Source organism: Mycteria americana, chromosome 18 (assembly GCF_035582795.1).
Source record: "Mycteria americana isolate JAX WOST 10 ecotype Jacksonville Zoo and Gardens chromosome 18, USCA_MyAme_1.0, whole genome shotgun sequence".
Taxonomy (NCBI): domain Eukaryota; kingdom Metazoa; phylum Chordata; class Aves; order Ciconiiformes; family Ciconiidae; genus Mycteria; species Mycteria americana.
Genome location: NC_134382.1, coordinates 3,701,572 through 3,719,319, shown reverse-complemented (window position 1 = coordinate 3,719,319; position 17,748 = coordinate 3,701,572). Strand labels below are relative to the sequence as shown.

The 17,748-nt window shown below is 56.4% G+C and overlaps 1 protein-coding gene across 1 annotated transcript; it reads right to left on the bottom strand.

The window, feature by feature from the left end:
- Positions 1-9,499: 9,499 nt before the first annotated feature.
- On the bottom strand, positions 9,500-12,472 carry KLHDC7A (kelch domain containing 7A). The gene is made up of 2 exons (XM_075520839.1): positions 11,974-12,472; positions 9,500-11,916 (listed from the first exon to the last, which is right to left on the bottom strand). Exons 1-2 carry the CDS (start codon positions 12,470-12,472, stop codon positions 9,500-9,502), a joined length of 2,916 nt encoding a protein of 971 aa, XP_075376954.1.
- Positions 12,473-17,748: the final 5,276 nt, after the last annotated feature.

The following is a 17,748-nucleotide window of genomic DNA, read 5'->3' as shown; positions in this document are numbered from 1 at the left end:
GGCAGCGGTGGCTTGGTGTTTTGGGTGTCCGGGACTCTCTCCATGTGTGTTTCTTGCCTATGTCTGTGAAATTATTTGTAACAAGGAGGTGCGGGTGGGTTTGCGGTGCCGGTGCGACATTGCCAGGCTGGAGGGGAGCGAAGGGCGAGCATCGTACGTGATCGCCGCTGGGGATGCCGAGGTCTCGCATCCGCATCCATGTGAAACAGCCCAAGGAGGGAGCAGGGGGATGGGGTACCACAACCGCGGGGAATGGGGTACCACAACCACGGGGATGGGGTACCACAACTGCGGGGACGGGGTACCACAACCGTGGGGATGGGGTACCACAACCACAGGGATGGGGTACCACAACTGCAGGGATGGGGTACCACAACTGCGGGGATGGGGTACCACAGCCGTGGGGATGGGGTACCACAACTGCGGGGATGGGGTACCACAGCCGTGGGGATGGGGTGCCACAACTACGGGGATGGGGTACCACAGCCATGGGGATGGGGTGCCACAACCACGGGGACGGGGTACCACAACTGCAGGGATGGGGTACCACAACCATGGGGATGGGGTACCACAGCCATGGGGATGGGGTGCCACAACTACGGGGATGGGGTACCACAACCACGGGGATGGGGTACCACAACTGCAGGGATGGGGTACCACAACCACAGGGATGGGGTACCACAACTGCGGGGATGGGGTACCACAACCACGGGGATGGGGTACCACAACCGCGGGGACGGGGTACCACAACCGCGGGGATGGGGTACCACAACCACGGGGATGGGGTACCACAACCGCGGGGACGGGGTACCACAACCGCGGGGATGGGGTACCACAACCACGGGGATGGGGTACCACAACCATGGGGATGGGGTACCACAACCACGGGGATGGGGTACCACAACTGCGGGGATGGAGGCGGCTGTGTTGGCACTGGTGACCCGAAGCATCCTCCATCCTTGGTGGTGGGCTGTGTGGGGTGAGATCCACGTATAATAAATCCTCCAGGATGTTCCTCATCCAAGCGGAGAGGCTGGAAAGGCCGGGCCAGAGGCTTTGCAGCTGCGCATCGATAGCACGTACTGGGGCTTGCAGAAAGTTTCAGCCTCAAATGAAATGTGATTAATTCATTGCAAATTCAACCGACGGAAAATCAGGCGGGCTTCCCTTTAACCTCGCTGACTTCTTGAATTTCCTGTTGATTTGCTGGCCGGGAATTCGCAAAGAAGAAAAAGGGAGAATTCATGGGTTTTTTCACCTGGTTTGATGCAAAATTTGACCCGTGGTAAGACGGACCTGGATGTTTTAGGACTGTTTGCAATGGTAGCAAACAGTCCTAACACTCCTTTGGGAGTGAAAACTGCTGCTTTGTGTTGGAAATGATATTTTGGTAAAGTTTCTTCTTTTTTGGGGAGGGAAAAAAAAGAAACGAGGCTCTATTTTGACCAAACCAAGTGCAAACCTGTTTCTAGCCTGAGGTTTTTAATTCTCCCTGTGAATATTTTGATTGTTTCTCTACTGCATGCTGTAAAAAAGCACTTTGCCGGCATTTCATCCTGCTCTTAGAGAGGGAGGCATAAACCTGGATGCCTCCCGCTGAAACCAAGGGGGTGGCGGTGGCATGAAACCAATGTAAAACCTTTTTATTGAAAGTTTAAACAAAACCCCCCCCCCAAACCTGGCAGCAGAGTTGGGAAGCCTCAGCTGTGAGCAACAAGACGGATCGAATTTGCGTGTCACCGAGATCCAGTGAACTGCTGTTGTGTTGATTTTTTCTAAAGATCCGCAGCCATCAGAGAAATGCAACATAATTGCTGCCCTGTTTATCGACGATGGGCACCAAAAATCCATCGCCGCGGCAAATTAACCCCCTTGCTGCCAAAACGCGGCCGAGCTGAAGCGCTCCTGCCTCCACCTCCGGTGGCTTTTAGCTCTCGAGCCACCCCGGGATGCTAATTCCCCACAGCATCCAGTCACTCAGCTCCTTCCCGAGGTGGAAGGCATCTCTACTGATTCATAATTATATTAATTTTCGCTTTTTTTGGCTTTCCAGCTGCTTTCTTAGCAGCTGTCGGGTATCAATAGGGACAATGCGGGGACGGATGCCCTTGCAATAAATGTAATGTCCCCGCCGTGCCCTCCAGCATCTTCTTCCTCCCCCCAGGAGAGGAAGAGGAGAAGAGCTCCCGAAGTAAAGGCTCCTTGCTGTTGGGAAGGGAAACCCAGGACCTGGCTGAGCTGCTGCAGGCTTGGGTTTTCCATGGGATGGCTGGGATGGAGCCAGCATCCCCCCTCCCGGGACCCTTCCCGGAGCCTCGCTGGCTCTTGGCACTGGCCCTAAGCCTTTTATCAGCCGTGGCCAGTCCGAGCGCCTTGGAGCGTGGCTGCGTCGCAGGCTGATGCCGAGGCTGGCGTCTCGCTTCCCACCCACAGATAAGGCAGGGGAGGGGGATGGAGGGGGCGAAAAATCCTCCCGTGCCCGGAGCTGAGGGCTTTGAGCAGCAGGTATGGGGAGGCGGCGTGAAAAGGTTCACGTTGGGGGTGCAAAGTGCCCGCAGGAGCTCAAGGAGTTGGAGGTGATGGAGCTAAGGGGTTTTTGTGCGGGGTGCGATCCCTGGTCCCCAGGCTATGAGCTGGGTCTGAGCAGCAGCTAGAAGCACGGGACCGGGAGCTTTTCTGCTACAAGCACTGTGCTGACCTTGCGTGGCTTGCCAGCAAATTTTCTCACACCGTATTTGTGCCGTGAGGTGTATGTAGGGGCTGCCAGTGCCTCCTAACCAATAACGATGTCTTCAAAATCCCTCGCTGAAACTAAGCTGGACTAAACCTGGCACTTGTGGCAATGGCAGCTGCATCAGGGATCCGCTCTGTGTGCTGTCTGGTAGGGTTGGTGGCTCCGAACCAGCCTTGAAGGTGGAGGATACAGCTCCCTGCGGGCACCTGAGTCCCTGAGACCTCTCTGGTCTTGTGTCTGGGCTGCTTTTTCCTGGAGCTGGTGCCAGGCATGGCCCTGGGCAGCCCCAATGACCTTGGCAAGCAAAGGGAGGTGGGGAAGGGACCGCAGCATCCCCGCAGCATTGACTACGGACCACAGCGTTAACCAAGGACTGCAGCATCCCCATAGCGTTAACCAGGGATCGCAGCATCCCTGCAGCATTAACCAAGCTGCCTTTTCTGAGCTGTTTTGGAGGGAGACAGCCCCTTGCTCAGACTTGGCCACCCCATCCCTGCATGGCTGCTAGGCTTTGCTGCTCCTATCTGTCCTGGACCGCTCACGGGATGGGTGGTCCTTGTGCTTGGCTCCGATGAGCGGTAGTGGACGAGGCTGGATGGTCTTCCCGGCCGCCCACGCACGTGGTGCGGTCTGCTCCGTCTCCTCTTAGCCTGGTGAGGATGCTTCCAGCGTGATGCTGTCCTTTGGTTAGAGACACCATAAATTAAGCAGAGATTTAATGAAACAACAACAAGCTGGGAGGACTCTCAGATCCTGAACTAGAAGGACCTAAGGGATAGGCTTCACCTTGGCTTGAGATGGGACATTTCGTTGGGTGATCCCTCGGCCACAGAGAAAGCAAGCATCCCGTACTGCTGCGGTGCTCGCTGTCTCCTTGGGGTGGGATTCAGGATGCCTTGTGTCCTGCTGTCCACCGGGAGGGGCTTGGTGGGGTGCCTTGTTCTCCCGTGATGGGTTAAGGAGCTTTCAGGGGGTGAGGGATGCTCTGCCTGAAAGGAGGCTGTAGAGAGGTGGGGTCGGTCTCTTCTCCCAGGTCACAAGTGATAGGGCGAGAGGAAATGGCCTCAAGTTGTGCCAGGGGAGGTTTAGACTGGATATTAGGAATTTTTTCTTCACCGAAAGGGTTGTCCAGCACTGGACCAGGCTGCCCAGGGCAGTGGTGGAGTCGCCATCCCTGGAGGTATTTAAAAGCCGTTTGGATGAGGTGCTCAGGGACATGGTGTAGTGGTGGGCTGGGCAGTGTTAGGTTTACGGTTGGACTCCATGATCTTAAAGGTCTTTTCCAACCTCTACGATTCTGTGATTCTGTGATTCTTGCAAGCAGGGTTTAGGTGATGCTTTGCTGCTTGCCCCCCGATCGGGGGCTGCAAGCTGGGACCGAACTAAATACTAAATTTAAACACCACTATTTCTGGGGAAGGCAGGCAGATCCGGCACTGACACAAACTCTACATTGTCTTGCCAGGCCGCTTGTTTCGGGGCAAAAAGGCAATTTCTGCCAAAAGCCGAGCCTGGCATTTGGGAGGTGCGAACTGAACAAATGATGTTGATTTGAAGCAACTTGAGCATTGCCCAAAATCCTCCCGTTCAGAAAACAGTGACAAACTAAAAGGTTATTTGCCCTGATGGGAATCGAGGTATTTTTGGGGCAGTGACCCGGCACGAAGTCTGTTGTCCCCAAACCACATGCTCACCCCCTCTCCATGCCCAGGGTGTGTTGTAAGAGAGCAATGAACCAAAATAGCGGATATAATAATAAACCTGGTTTTATTTAGCTAGATGGTGGCTTCTTGAGAGATAGCATCTCCCCAGGTTGCCTCGGGGCAAGTGGTTTCACCCCAGGGTTGGCACCTCTAAGGGACCTGGGGATATTTTCAATAAGATCCATGAAAGGCAGCGGAGAAAAGCCCAACTGCTGCTTTTCGCCTTGAAATCACTGCCCACTGCCTTGTGTTTTTGGTTGAAAACCAGCTGAAAACCATAAACACCCCTATCCCCCTTCCGCAGCTCGAGGAGTTTGCCCTTATCCCCCTCTTTGGCTCTTCTGTAAATAAAAATGAGCTTTATTGATTTTATTTCAGTAACGGAGAAATAATTTGCCTTTGGCCCGAGCTCGCAGGATGCTAAACTCCAGCCAGGAGTGTGGTTTTGGTTTTTTTTTCCTCCTTTTATAGCGTTTCTGATCTGTGTTTATGATGCCAGCCCTGACACATCCTAAAGTACAGCGTGGCTATAACCCCCGGAAAAAACTCCCGGCGGGATTGAAATAGTGGCTGCCAAATGTTCCCTCCTCACTGGAGCTTGTGAATCAAAAACCATCAACGGTTTAAGCAAAGGCTTGTGCCGGGGAGGGAGAACTTATGCTGGAGTCGATGCATATTTTATCACCGCGCTTATTCACTCGCAGCCCTTCTCCCTTCGAACACCGCGCGGGTTTTAATTAAATAGTCATTGGCGAGGCTGTTATTCTAGTTTGGAAGGCCTCCAAATGGCCGTGTTTTTTCCCCAAAACGATCGCAGGGGGATGTGCTCCCATGCCCCCCATCCTCACCAAGGTTTGTCTTCTGCAAATACCGCTAATTACATTTGTCTGGCCGGACGCCGGCTCTGCGACGGCATCTTTCATTAGCACCGACCTCTCCACGCTCGCAAGGAGCTGGCTGACGTTCCCGGAGCGGTGCCTTGCGGATGCTGCCAAGAAACGTCCCTTTGGCACCGGGCAAGCAGGTCTGGGTCTTGCAAGCGATGGGGTCGTGTTGAGCCCTGGTTCGTTACCGTCTGCTTGTAAACGAGGTTCTGCAGCTTGGGTGCAGCTCCCTGTCTACACAACTGGTTGTTCCTGGTTACAAACCAGCGTGGAGAAAGGCTGAGGTTGGTGCCTCCAGGATCTGCTCTACCAAGGGGTTGCTGGTGGCCATGCGTGGGTGGTCAGCTTGGATTAGGTGCAGAAGGGGTGAAGAAACGAGTGGGAGAGGACGGGACATCCCTCCTTGGCTTTAAACATCTCATGGAAGCTCTCCTGATGACAACGCAACCTGTAGCAGCATAGAAGTTGCTGTAGGCACCTCTCCAGAGGGTCTAGGAGAAACCGTGGCCAGGGGCTGAGAGGTGCCACCCCCCTTCTTGGCACCTAGAGATGCTGCGATGGGTCTTGCCCTTCCCCTGGCTTTAAATTCCCACCCGGCTCCTCAACCACTGACACGAGTTTGCTCCTGCTTGTCAGGAACGAGATACTTAATTTGTCAGTTCGCTACGCTTAATATTTCTTTCATGTATCGCGTCGGTTTTAAATGCAAAACATGTCTGGATAAGCTCACTTTTTTGCTTTTTGGTTTTTTTTTTCCCCCCACTCTGCTGTAGCCGACACATTGAAGGTAGCTGTGTTTAACTAATAAAAAAGATTTTAAAATGCTGGTTTTGCACTTATTTAATTGACTTCCAATTTCCATTCGCATGCCTGGCACACTGCAAAGGAAAAAAGAGTGCCGAGCAAATAAGAAATGCGTCACTCCCTGGTTTTTTATCATAATCAAAAATGTAAAAATTAAGAATCTGAATCAATGTACATTAAACTATGTAATTGCCTAAATAAACGTGGCGGGGGTAGATAATGGGTCTCTCTGATTAGAAGAAAATACCGAATTTAGTGCAAAGGTTATATTTGGTTGCAAAGCAGCACGGTTTAGCGGTTGCATCCTTCTTTTGGGAGGTAAACCCGGCGGGGGGCCCAGAGGGCAGCGATGGGTCCAGGCGCTGGTGGTGAGGAGCTCTCTGCTGGAGGGCGTCCTCGGTGGCACCCTTGAGGGAACTCTAGGGATGGGAGAATTGCCGGTGGATGGCGGAAATAGCTTTTCCCGGCGCTCACAAGCCCGGCAGTGGTTGTGTTTTCTCTTCCAGAGCCCAGTCCTGGACCCCGACCCAGCGAGGGTCCCGGTTTGCAGCGACCGGTCTTGCAGCAAGGGAAGAGGCTCCCCAGAGCGGACGCTCCAGGTAAACCCCCAGCCTGGATGGGTTTATTGCGACCTCCGAGTGTTTATCGTTACTTGAACTTGCTCAGGGTGGTCTGTAGCTCTGTGGTGCAGGGTGCGGAGTTTTTTTAGGATGCACTGCCTGTTTCCCAACCCTTTGTCCCTGTAAATCGTGGCAGCTTTGCCGACCCGATCAGCAAAAATAAATAATATCCCGATGCCGCAAGCTGCACCGAAACTGCTTGGTGGTCTTATGGTTATCCCAAGAGCTGCAAGCCCACGGTTTGAAGCTGCTGCCCATCAGCAGAAACACAGAGCTGGGTGTCCGGCACCGTTGGAAATCAACGACCGGGATCCGGCGGTGGTGGCAGGGGTCAGCCGGTGGCACCGCCATTGCCACCACACCTACCGGCCCTCCAAAGGCTCCTCCTCTGCGCCAGCATTTCGGAGCAAAAAAAAAAAACCCCATGCAGGTCCGAGTATCAGTTTGCATTTGTCCTTTCCCCTTTGTTTTCCCACAGCCAAGAGTCATTTCACCGTCAACCACAGGATCGCCGCATGCTTTGTGCTCCAAACCTGGTTGTCCTTCCCTGCAGAACAAGCAGTGTTCCAGCACGGGATGTCCCCAGCGCTTTTAATCTCCAAAATGCCTCCCCAGGCGAATCGTGTTAATATTGGAGAGTGCAGGAGCGGGGGGAGAGCTGCCCACCCGTGGTCGTTGTTATTCATCGCTCACCGTCACACTGGGGAACGAGGAAAAGCTGCTGGGTTTTGAGGCTGCAGCCTGGCAGCAAGGAGTTAAAGGGAAGGTGAAATATTAAACGGAAGCAAAGAGGCACCGTGAGAAGGGCAGGATCCCAGGAAAGCTTTTCTGGGGGTGAAAAAAAACCCCCCGTCACCTGGAAGGGCTCCAGCTACCCAGCTCCCACCCAGCCAGCGTGCCCGCTGCTCCCCAGCGCCCGGCCTGCCGTGGCAGGGGTGCCGAAGGGGCCGGGTGCTGGAGCAGGGGTGCTGAGGGGGACAGGAGGCTTTTGCAGGTTGCAAAGGGGCTGGGCTGCTCCCGTGACGCAGCCAGTACCTGGGTTGTGCTGGGGGAGAAGTAGAGATGGGTCGCAGCATGCGTGAGCCCACCTCGTTGGGCTTGCTGCTCCGAGCACCGGCTACGGAGGTAGCTAAATAGCGGAGCGTTAAATAATAATGATAATAACAAGGAGCTTTTTTGATTCATAAGGTTCACCAGCCCGAGCATCCCAGGAGAGAGAGATGCTGGGATGGAGGAGACTGCAGCCCCAGCACGTCGTTGGTGGGGTGGTCCTCCTGGGGTAGGAAGGGCTGGCCCCGAGGATGGTGAAAGAGGCCGGACCATGGCAGCTTTTAGCATGAGGAGAGGATGCATCACCCACCCTCCATCAGCAGAAGCAACGTGCTGCAGCTAACGAGCAAACCTCAGAGACCGGGTTAATTAACGCAGCCTCCCAAGGTCTCCTAACAAGGATGGATGCCACTGACCTTCGTAGGAAGCCCTTGAAGGCAGAAACGCGAGGCCTCCAGGCAGTGGCCGAGAGAAGTAATAAATACTTTTGGGAGCACTTTGAGAGAACATTAACTTAAGCTCTCCTAAACCACCATGAGCAGCAAGGCATAAATGGTGATACCATGGGCTGCTCCAGCACCATCTCTTATCTCCAAGCACTTCAAGCGCATCCGTGACTTCGTGCTCATGACCTGCTGCCACCGAGGAGGCAGGTACAGGAGGGTTTTTTCCATCTGGGAGTTGTTTTTGTCCATCTAGGGCTGACAAATGACGGATGACAAGCTGTTTCTCTAACGGCTAGAGGAGAAGAAAATGCAATTACCCAAAGTAGGCTTTTGGCAGGACACGGAGGCAGCGGAGTGAGGTCGGCAAAACCTGGGGAAAAGGGGATGGAAGATCAGCTGCTCACATCCAGGGCCCCGCTTTGCTTTTCCTCGCCTCCTCAGAGACATTGTTTGTGCAGTAATTAGCGATGTAAAACATGCACCGGCCTCTTTGTTCCCATTAGGCTTGGCTACGGCTTGAAACGATGTGCAACAGTAGCCCATGGTTAATTTTACCAAATGTTCACTTTAATTGCCTTTAAGACCAGCTGTCCATAAATCTATAGTGCCTATTTACATCACGTGCATATAAATATATATAATTTTTTTTGTGCTGAGGATAAGGTAACAGGTAACAAGGCACTGGTAGGACCAGGGAACCCTCTGGCCCCCAGCCTCCAGCCCCGGGGTGATGTGTGTGGTCAAGCCAGGAGGCTCAACGCTGGCTTGATGCCGATGGGGCCGACCTTTGGGTTATACCTCCTTAGGAATCAAACTTCCCCGCTGTCTTCCTCCACCCTAAAACCCCCCATGTGTTGCGTGTCTAGGTCAATATTAAACACCCGGTGTGTAAAGCAGCTACTTATTGGGCAGCACGCAGCTGGGAGCCTGCAGCAAGCCGTGGTTTATTTGCATCCGAGCAAGCACACCTATGTTTAAATACCTCTGAGCAAACGAGTCCACCCAGCTCCTGCTTTGCTCTTCCTTGTGTCTTCAAGGCTGGGTTTACTGGCAGTATCCAAGGGCAATTTGTCTCCTTCCTTACTTACGGGGACTGGTGTGATGCCTGCTTGATGGTAGGCATGGGTAACGTTGCCCTGGTAGTGTCGGTCCCATGCTACGTGGTCCAGTGTGGGCTGGTGGCTTCTTCTACCAGCTTTCACCATCATGTCACATCTGAGCCGCCACCGCTGTTGCATGAGACCCCAGCATGAATCCCTCAAACCTGCGTTTGTGCCGTCCCTCCCTCTGGCAGCACCAGGACGGCCGGGAGGAGGCTGCCGTGGGGTGATGGGAAGGGCTGCAGCTCCTTGGTCCCAAAGTGCGGTGAGATGTGGTCGGCCAAGAAGCGTATGTGGAAGTGCCGGCCGACACAGTGGACCAGGCTGCCCACCACGGCGCACTGGAAGCCGGATGGGTCGGGCATGGCGTAGGTGGCACACTCGTACCATAGCTTGGCCTTGGCTCCGCAGCGGTAGACGCCGATGCCCGTGCTGCGGTGGAGGTCGAAGCGGTAGATGAAGCCGTTGGTGCTCACCATCTCGGCTGTCCTGTCCTTGCCGCTGACGAGCGGGCTGACCCTCCAGCTGTCCGAGTGGGCGGCGTAACGCAGCAGAACATAGCGCAAGGTGCCCCCCGTCACGTAGATCTCCCCATCGCACACTGTGGCCGTGTGAGCCACAGCGAAGGTGTCGTGGGGCAAGGGTGCGGTGAAGGTCCAGCGGTCCTGCCGGGGGTCATAGCGTTCCACTGTGTAGAGGCACTCGCCGCCAATGGCGTAGAGGTGGCCGTCCAAGGCCACGAGCTTGCAGTGTGGCCGTGCCTGGTTCAGGGGACAGATTTCCCTCCAGATGTTGGTCAGGGGGTCATAGCAGAAGACACGGTTGGAGGATCTCTGCATCCGGCCCGTGCCCTCGCAGCCGGCCACCACGAAGAGGTAGTTGAACATGCTGCACATGGCGCACCCCCGGGAGACCACCTCCGGCGGCACGTGGCAGAGGTGATGCCAGCAGTCCCCTCTGTCATCGTAGTAGCAGAGGCGGCTGGTGCGGAGGCCGGGCTCCTGCACGTTGACATCTGCCACGGCCACGTACATCTTCCCCTTCATCCTCCGCCGCAGGATGAGCTCCCGCTCGCCGGCGTTGAGGCGGCCGTAGATGGAGGGTGTCCTCAGCACCTGGAGGTAGTTGTCGCTCATCACCTTGTAGGCAGCCTCCTGGAGGTGGCCAAGCTTCTGTGCCTTGGCTGTGCAGAGGACCTCATAGCAGTTCCCCAGGTCCAGGTGGGTGGGTGGTGGGATTTGGAAGAGGTCAGCACTGGCCACCAGCCCTGGCCGGGGGCTTGCAGGTGGTGTGCCGGCTGTGACCCCAAAACCCTCCATGGGCAGCTGGAGGTGGGGGCTGTCAGCGATCTGGAGGATGCTCTCCTTGCGGCCAGGGGATGGTGGCTCAGGGGAGATCTCCAAGCTCCCTGTAGGTGGTGGAACTATGGAGGAGGTGGTGGGATCCTGTGTTGCCGAAGACGGATCCGGCTCTTGGGTCGCAAATCTCTGCAGCTCTTCATTGACCCGCTCCGAGCCGCGGCGCCAGGATGTTCCCAGAGGGATGTAGGGGAGAGACCTCTTCTTTGACACCAACTGGGAGATGGACTGGACGTAGTAGTCATAGACTTTGCCTTTGAGGCTGGGGACTGGCTGCCCAGCCCCGTCCTTCGCCCGCCGCTCGGTGATGTAGTTCTCCTCCACCTGGATCTTTGCGACTGAGGAGAAAGAGTAGGATGCATCCGACCCTGCGTGGCTCGCTGTCATCGTTAGCCCCAGGTCCGAGGTGACACTGAGGGTCTGGATCGTCCCCCCACGCCCCTCGGCCTCCCGGCTCATGCCTCCGCTGGCCAAATCCTGCTCCGTGCTTTGGGCACGTCCGTCACCTGCCATCTGGGCATCAGCAATCCCAGGGGAAAGCCCAGTCCTTGGGGCAAGCGTGCTCTCCTCCCCACAGCTGCTCAGTGTTTCGGCCGTGTCCCCAGGACCATAAGAGCTCATCTTGCTTCCTGGCTCGCTTCCTGGATTACTTCCCAGCTCGCTTCCTGGCTCACTTGCCAGCTCACTTCCCGGCTTGCTTCCTGGCTCACTTCTTGGCTTGCTTGCCAGCTCGCTTCCCAGCTCGCTTCCCAGCTCACTTCCCAGCTCATTTCCTGGCTCACTTCCTGGCTTGCTTGTCTGCTTTCTTCCCGGCTCGCTTCCCGGCTCGCTTCCTAGCTTGCTTCCTGACTTGCTTCCTGGCTCGCTTCCCGAATCACTTCCCGGCTCGATTCCTGGCTCGCTTCCCAACTTACTTCCCAGCTTACTTCCTGGCTCGCTTCCCAGCTTGATTCCTAGCTTGCTTCCCAGCTCACTTCCCAGCTCAATTCCCGGCTCGCTTCCCGGCTCGCTTCCTAGCTTGCTTCCTGACTTGCTTCCTGGCTCGCTTCCCGAATCACTTCCCAGCTCGATTCCTGGCTCGCTTCCCAACTTACTTCCCAGCTTACTTCCTGGCTCACTTCCCAGCTTGATTCCTAGCTTGCTTCCCAGCTCACTTCCCAGCTCAATTCCTGGCTTGCTTCCCGGCTCGCTTCCTAGCTTGCTTCCTGACTTGCTTCCTGGCTTGCTTCCTGAATCACTTCCCAGCTCGATTCCTGGCTCGCTTCCCAACTTACTTCCCAGCTTACTTCCTGGCTCACTTCCCAGCTTGATTCCTAGCTTGCTTCCCAGCTCGCTTCCCAGCTCGCTTCCCAGCTCACTTCCCCTCCTGGCCATCCCCACTCTCCTGCAAGCCAGCCCTAGTTCAGAAGCCATCTCCTCTCCTTCCTCCTCCTCACCCCTTGGCAGACTTCGGTCCCCCCGGGGCGGCGTGCGCCGTGTCCCAGGGACGCTCGCTTGACCGCTTGCTTGTGCGTCCCCACCATCGCTCCCAGCCTCCTCACCGCACACCCTCCTCCGTCGCAGACCCGCCGCACCATCCCCGTCCCCATCCTGGGCAGCGTTTTCCCTCTGCCCTCCTCCCGCGTCGGCCGGCGGGATTTTGCCCCTGGCAAGCGAGCGGGACTTATAAAACCTGTATGCCAAAGTCAGGAAGAGCAGAGCGGCGGCGGAGAGGACCAGCTTGCCGGCCAGCTGCATGTCGGACTGCCAGGGCAGGGTTATTTTCTGGGGCATTTTTCCATGCCGGGAACGCGGAGAAGCCGATTAATGATTGCCGAGCGAGCCCGGAGCGTGGAGCTGAAGGTATGGGGCAAGGTGACTTTGAGCGGGCAAAGCTGGCAGGAGGTTTCCAGACGAGCTTTGCATGTTTGGGCTGGGCTGGGCTCCGGGGAAAAGGTCCAGCCCAGAGCCGGCAGCACAGAGCCGGCTTTATTAGCCTGGTAAACAGAGAGGCTCAGAGAAAAGCAAAACGAAGCACAAAGGGAGGAAAAGTATCTCCTCCGGGCAGCCCGATGGTGCTGCCTCCGCGTTCCGTTCGCTAGTTAAAAGGGATCAGGCAAGGGAAGGGGAAAATAAGTTGTTTCATCCGGGAAAGGTCCCTCGTCCCCGGGTGCAGGCGCGGGGAAGGGAGGAAGAAGCAGCCTGGTGCCGGGCAGACCTTTGGCCTGACGCCGAGCAGCTGCTCCGGCAGAGGCGGGTGACTAATTTGGTGGCCTTCCTTTGCGGCACGCCGGCTAACGAAAGGTGACGGGAAATAGCCCGAAAGCTGCTGGGGTCTCTTTGAGGTCAGCCTGGAAATGGCAGGGGAATTAAGAGCCGGCGGCAGAGGCGCTGGGGGCTTTGGGAGGGGGAAAAATCCGGCACTGAAGAGCAAATAAAGGCAGGAGTGAAACTGCATCTGGTGGCTGCCGCGTTCAGAGACCCGCATCCATGTGCACAGGGAGAGGGGTGAACTAAGGAAAGTGAACAAAAGCATCGGGACTGGGAAGAAATTTGGGATGGGAAGGGCTGGGAGAGATGTGAGTTGTCGTTTCGAAGTGATGTGCTGCTGCGTGTGGGAGATCCGCGGGGACTGGAATCACTGTGGGGAAACTGAGGCACAGAGGATTCCAGACAGTGTCACGCTTGCTTCTTTCTCCTCCTGGGAAGATGTCGGTGATGCGTCTGGTTCTGATCTGAATTTCAAAGATTTAGGGGAATTGTCGTCCCCGTGGTCCCTGAGGCAGCCAGGTCCCCACGCCTGGACCGCAGCGGGGGGGAGAGGAGGGGGCCTGGGGAATGGCATCCCTCCACAACCGCCACTAAGCGAGCTGAATTCAAAGAGATAAAAATTAATTTCCTTTTCCCCGAGGGGAACGTCTCGCATGCTGAGAGATGCATAAAGAAACGAGGCCCTACAAGGCGGCAAAGAAACAGCCAAAATGTGGGTGGGGGTGGGCGGCTCCTCCTCTTTGTATGCAGGGACTCGCTCCCCGCTAGCTTGGTCCTGATCCGGTGGGATTTGCCAGAGAAATGAGCGCAGGGGATGCTAAAACAACTCCTTGTATGAGGTGTGGGTGCGATGGGTCCTGACTGCATGGGTCAGTGGGGTGGGATGAGGGCTTGCCATGGGTCTTTAATGGGTGGTGGGTGCTCGTGAGCTCATGCCCTGCGTCCGCAGCCTCCCAGACCACATCCCGTGCGGCAGCTGATCTTCACCAGCCATTGCACGGGCTCCGGCACCGCCTCTTGAGATGGGGACGAGCATCTGAACCTCCTTGGGGCACATTCCCCATCATTACCAGCGTCTGCAAGCACTGAGATGCCCTCCCTGCCAATGCTGAGATGCTGCTTTCCACCTGACGGCTTCACCCGGGGACCGTGGTGGTGCTGAAGGGGATGGGTGGTCGTGTATCTGCCACAGACTTGCCACGGATGCTCGTTGGGTGGAGGACCACATGCTAAATAGTGTAATATTTCTATATGTATAGAAAGAGGATGGAAAAGAAGCAGAGGGGTAAATTTCCTGTGCTGGCTTGGCAGCTGGGGACCCATGTGCACATGCCTGCTGTGAACGGGGAGAGACCACCAGCGGCTTTTAGGGGGATGTTTGGGAAGTTGTCACCTTGTATGGGTGCAGCATGGGGAAATGCTGCAGTGCAGAGGCTGGGGGAATGAGGATATTTAGATTAAGAGCTGGACTGATGCATCCTGCTCGGTTGCATCTCGAGCTTTGGGCCAGGGGCCAAAACACCACCAGCCAAAACCCACCCAGCCGCTCCCCTCCATCCTATTTGGCATGGGGACCCAAAAATCCATCGTTGGGGGGCTTGGTCCCGCCAAGACCTTGGGGAAAGTGTATCCCTTGTGCCTGCAAACCCAGAGGGTCCCGAAGGTGACGCTGGGTTGGGGTAATGGGGACGTGCCTCGAGGCTGGGCACGTGTTTCAAGGCTCGGCTAATTGGCAAAGGGTTTGGCCACCCATGCGTGGCCATGACCCCAGGTTTCTTCATCTCTCACTGCTGAGGTTTTTAATCTGCAGGTAGGTCTGCAAAGAGCCTGGCGTTCGTGAGCTGGGAAGTATGAATTATGCATGTGCTTCGCGGCCCCGTGAACCCCGCCATGGCAGTAACCGTGCCCGGTAATGAGGTGGGGGAGGCAGGCGAAGCACCAAGCAAAGCCCACCGTCGCTCCCGCTGGCATTCCCAGCCCCGTCGAGCTGCCTAGTTTTGTTCCCCCCACCCAATATCCCAAAGAGCTGGGACCTTTGATGGGCTGCATCCTTGTGAGATGCAGGGCTGGGCTGCCAAGACCCCGACCAGCATTATTGCCAGGATGAGCATGGTTATCCTCATCGCTGGTGGGTTTTTACGGACCTTGGGATGGTGAAACACGGAGCGCAGGAGGAGGTGAGGGCGTTTTCGGCAGGCAGCGCGTGCTGGGTGCCGTCGCCTTCACAAATGGCAGGACGGGGGGGCCAGAGCCCGACTGCCGAGCTCGAGCTGTGGGGGATGAAGTCGGGAAGGAGGATCCCCACGGAAAAAATGCAGGTCTGACGTATGAATGTGTATTTATCTATTCCTTGCGCTAAGGAGGACGAGCGGCAGTGTAAGGGAGCAGGGGATGCGGCCGTGGCATCTCCGAGCAGCGGTGACGTCTCGGCACTTGTGACTCTAATTGAATGTAATTGCCTCCTCCAAATTTTGCTAAAACCTTTTCAAAGTCCCCTGAAATTAGGGAACATCGATAACGCCGCTCCTTGGGGTTTTCAGCTCGCATCATCCCTAAGAAGCGCGATTAATTTTTTACAAGCTAATCATATCTCTTAGGCAGGTCGTCAGCCGCGGATCTGTCATCTCTCATCAATAATGAAACAACCCGAGCAGCTCTTTCCCCCTCCAGCCTCCTGCATTATTCACTGCCAGGTCCTCAAACAACGGGGTGTGTGGTAGGGGGGAGCCAGGGATTTAATTGATGTCCTTTGTAATTACCTGCAGGAGGGGGGATGGGGATGGGGAGGCGGGACTGGTAGGTGGCGGGTGAGGGATGAGAGGGGCAGGAGGTGAAGGCAGGGTCCGGCACGGCACGGGAGGTTTTCTTTGGATCACTGCTTCGGTGGGGTGGCATCTCTCCGTGTCCCTCGCCTTGGGGGCACTTTGGGAAAGCAGGCGGCATCTCTGCCCAAAATGAGGAGAGACTCCCGTGTCCCCTCCGTCATCGCCTTGGCTGTGCTGGTGCTGAGAAGGGCCCATCCTATAGCCTGAGCCATCGCCGTGGGAAAGAGCTGAGCACCCTGAATGCACACGGAGGGGGTGGACTTGGGATGCGGGGACCTCTGAGCCCACCGGTCCTCTCCCAGCCACTGGCTGGGGAGGTCACCTCGCTCTTGAGACCGCAGCCGGTTGGTGGTGGCACTGTCTCTCTAACGCTCCTCATTTCCATGGTTGCGGGCTAAAAATCACCACATTTGCATTTAAATGGAGGTTTGGGCGTCTGTAAATCCCCATTTTCAAAGCGAGAAGGCCTAATGGTTGTTTAATCTCGTTGGGATGAGGCCCCTGGAGCATCTCCAAGCCAGCGAGGAGAGCAAGAAGCATCCGCGCCACGGTGTGTGTGGGGGGGTCGGTCTCCTGCCTACTCGGTAGCATGGGGGTAAACCGAGTCACACGGATTTCCCTAAAAAATAAAGGTTGCCCCCAAAAAATGAAGGTTCCCGTCTTGCCCAGGGAGGTGCAATGGGCTGGAGCAGTGCAAGTGGCGGGGGAGCGAGCGGGGGGAGGTTCAGGCAGCTGGGCCGAAGGGATCCAGATGCTTGGATGCTGTTGCTTTGGGATGGAAGCGGAGCCGCTGCTCCTCCTCCATCCCAGCCAGCCCCGGTCCGCCCCTGCAGCGTTGCCAGCCCAAATTATTGCGTACGGGAAGAAACTCCTGAGCCGCCGTGTGTTTGTTTGGCTCCTTTGAGGCTGGGAAATCGCTCGTAGCGAGGTTGGCAACGGAGCATGGTAGGGACTGAATCTGCTTAATAATAATTAATCATAATAGTAATAATAACGCTTAGCGCTCGCACGGGGCTTTGGAAAGATGAAGCGCTGCACGGCTGCCGGCTAATCCTCTAGGATTAAGAGTTCCTGGAGGAAAAGGCAGGGGAGCGCCCCGTCCTCGGGCTCCTCTCCCCCCCCACATCCACCCCCCAGGGAGCTTGGCCCGGGGCTGGATGCTCTCAGGGCACTGCAGGGAGGGAAAGCAGCCAGGCAAACTGCCGGCATCCCCAGCACCGGGCAGGACTGGGGCAAAAGCGGCGGGATTTTTGCAAAGAGCCGTCCCGCAGCAGGATTCACGCCGTACCGGGATGTGCCCAGCGGCACAGGGTACAGTAGGAGCGGCCAGGATCTGGCCGTGCTGCACCGTTATCTGCTTCCACGGTGACAATTAGCCGAGAGGAACGGGGAGGGTGGCCTGGACCAAACGTGGGTGCAGCGCTTTAAACTCAGCTGGTGCCTCCGCGCCGGCGCTGCCTGACGGGACGCGTGCTGCCCGCTCATGTGTGAGCGCTGACATTTTGGGTTGGGAGCTGCCTGTCGCTCGAGATTGACCGTCCAGCTCGGGACAAGTCTTGCGCACGGCTCCCGTCTTCCAGCAAAGCCCATTTGCACCAACCAAGGTCCCGGGGTATAAGGCCGGTGATCCGCGGCTTTTGGGTTCCCAGCGCCGCTGTCAGTGTGTAGGACGCGTCCCCAGCAGCCCTCATGCCAGGGACACGTGCGGTCCCTACCCTGGGGAGCTGAGACCTGGAGCAGCTCGGTGCAGTGGGAATGGTGTAAATGGATTTTTCCAGGGGAAATCTGGCCCTTGCATTATAGGTACCCCCCTCCCCCCCCCATCCGCCCCCAGACCTTGAAAAGCCTCTGGGTACCCCAAAATGTTTCTGGGTACCCCAGCACAAGGCAAAACATTAAGCGTAGCCTTCTACCGGGGAGGTTTTTCTTTTTCCTTTTAATTAAATTGTCTGAGGAAGCCAAGACACAGACAGA

What these genes read in the sequence shown, in the direction of transcription:
- KLHDC7A (XM_075520839.1), bottom strand. Translation starts at nt 12,472, where the DNA reads ATGCCCCAGAAAATAACCCTGCCCTGGCAGTCCGACATGCAGCTGGCC. An exon ending in GCCAGGAAGTAAGCTGGGAA is followed by an intron (nt 11,917 to 11,973) that starts GTAAGTTGGGAA and finishes GAAGCAAGCCAG; the next exon opens with GAAGCAAGTCAGGAAGCAAG.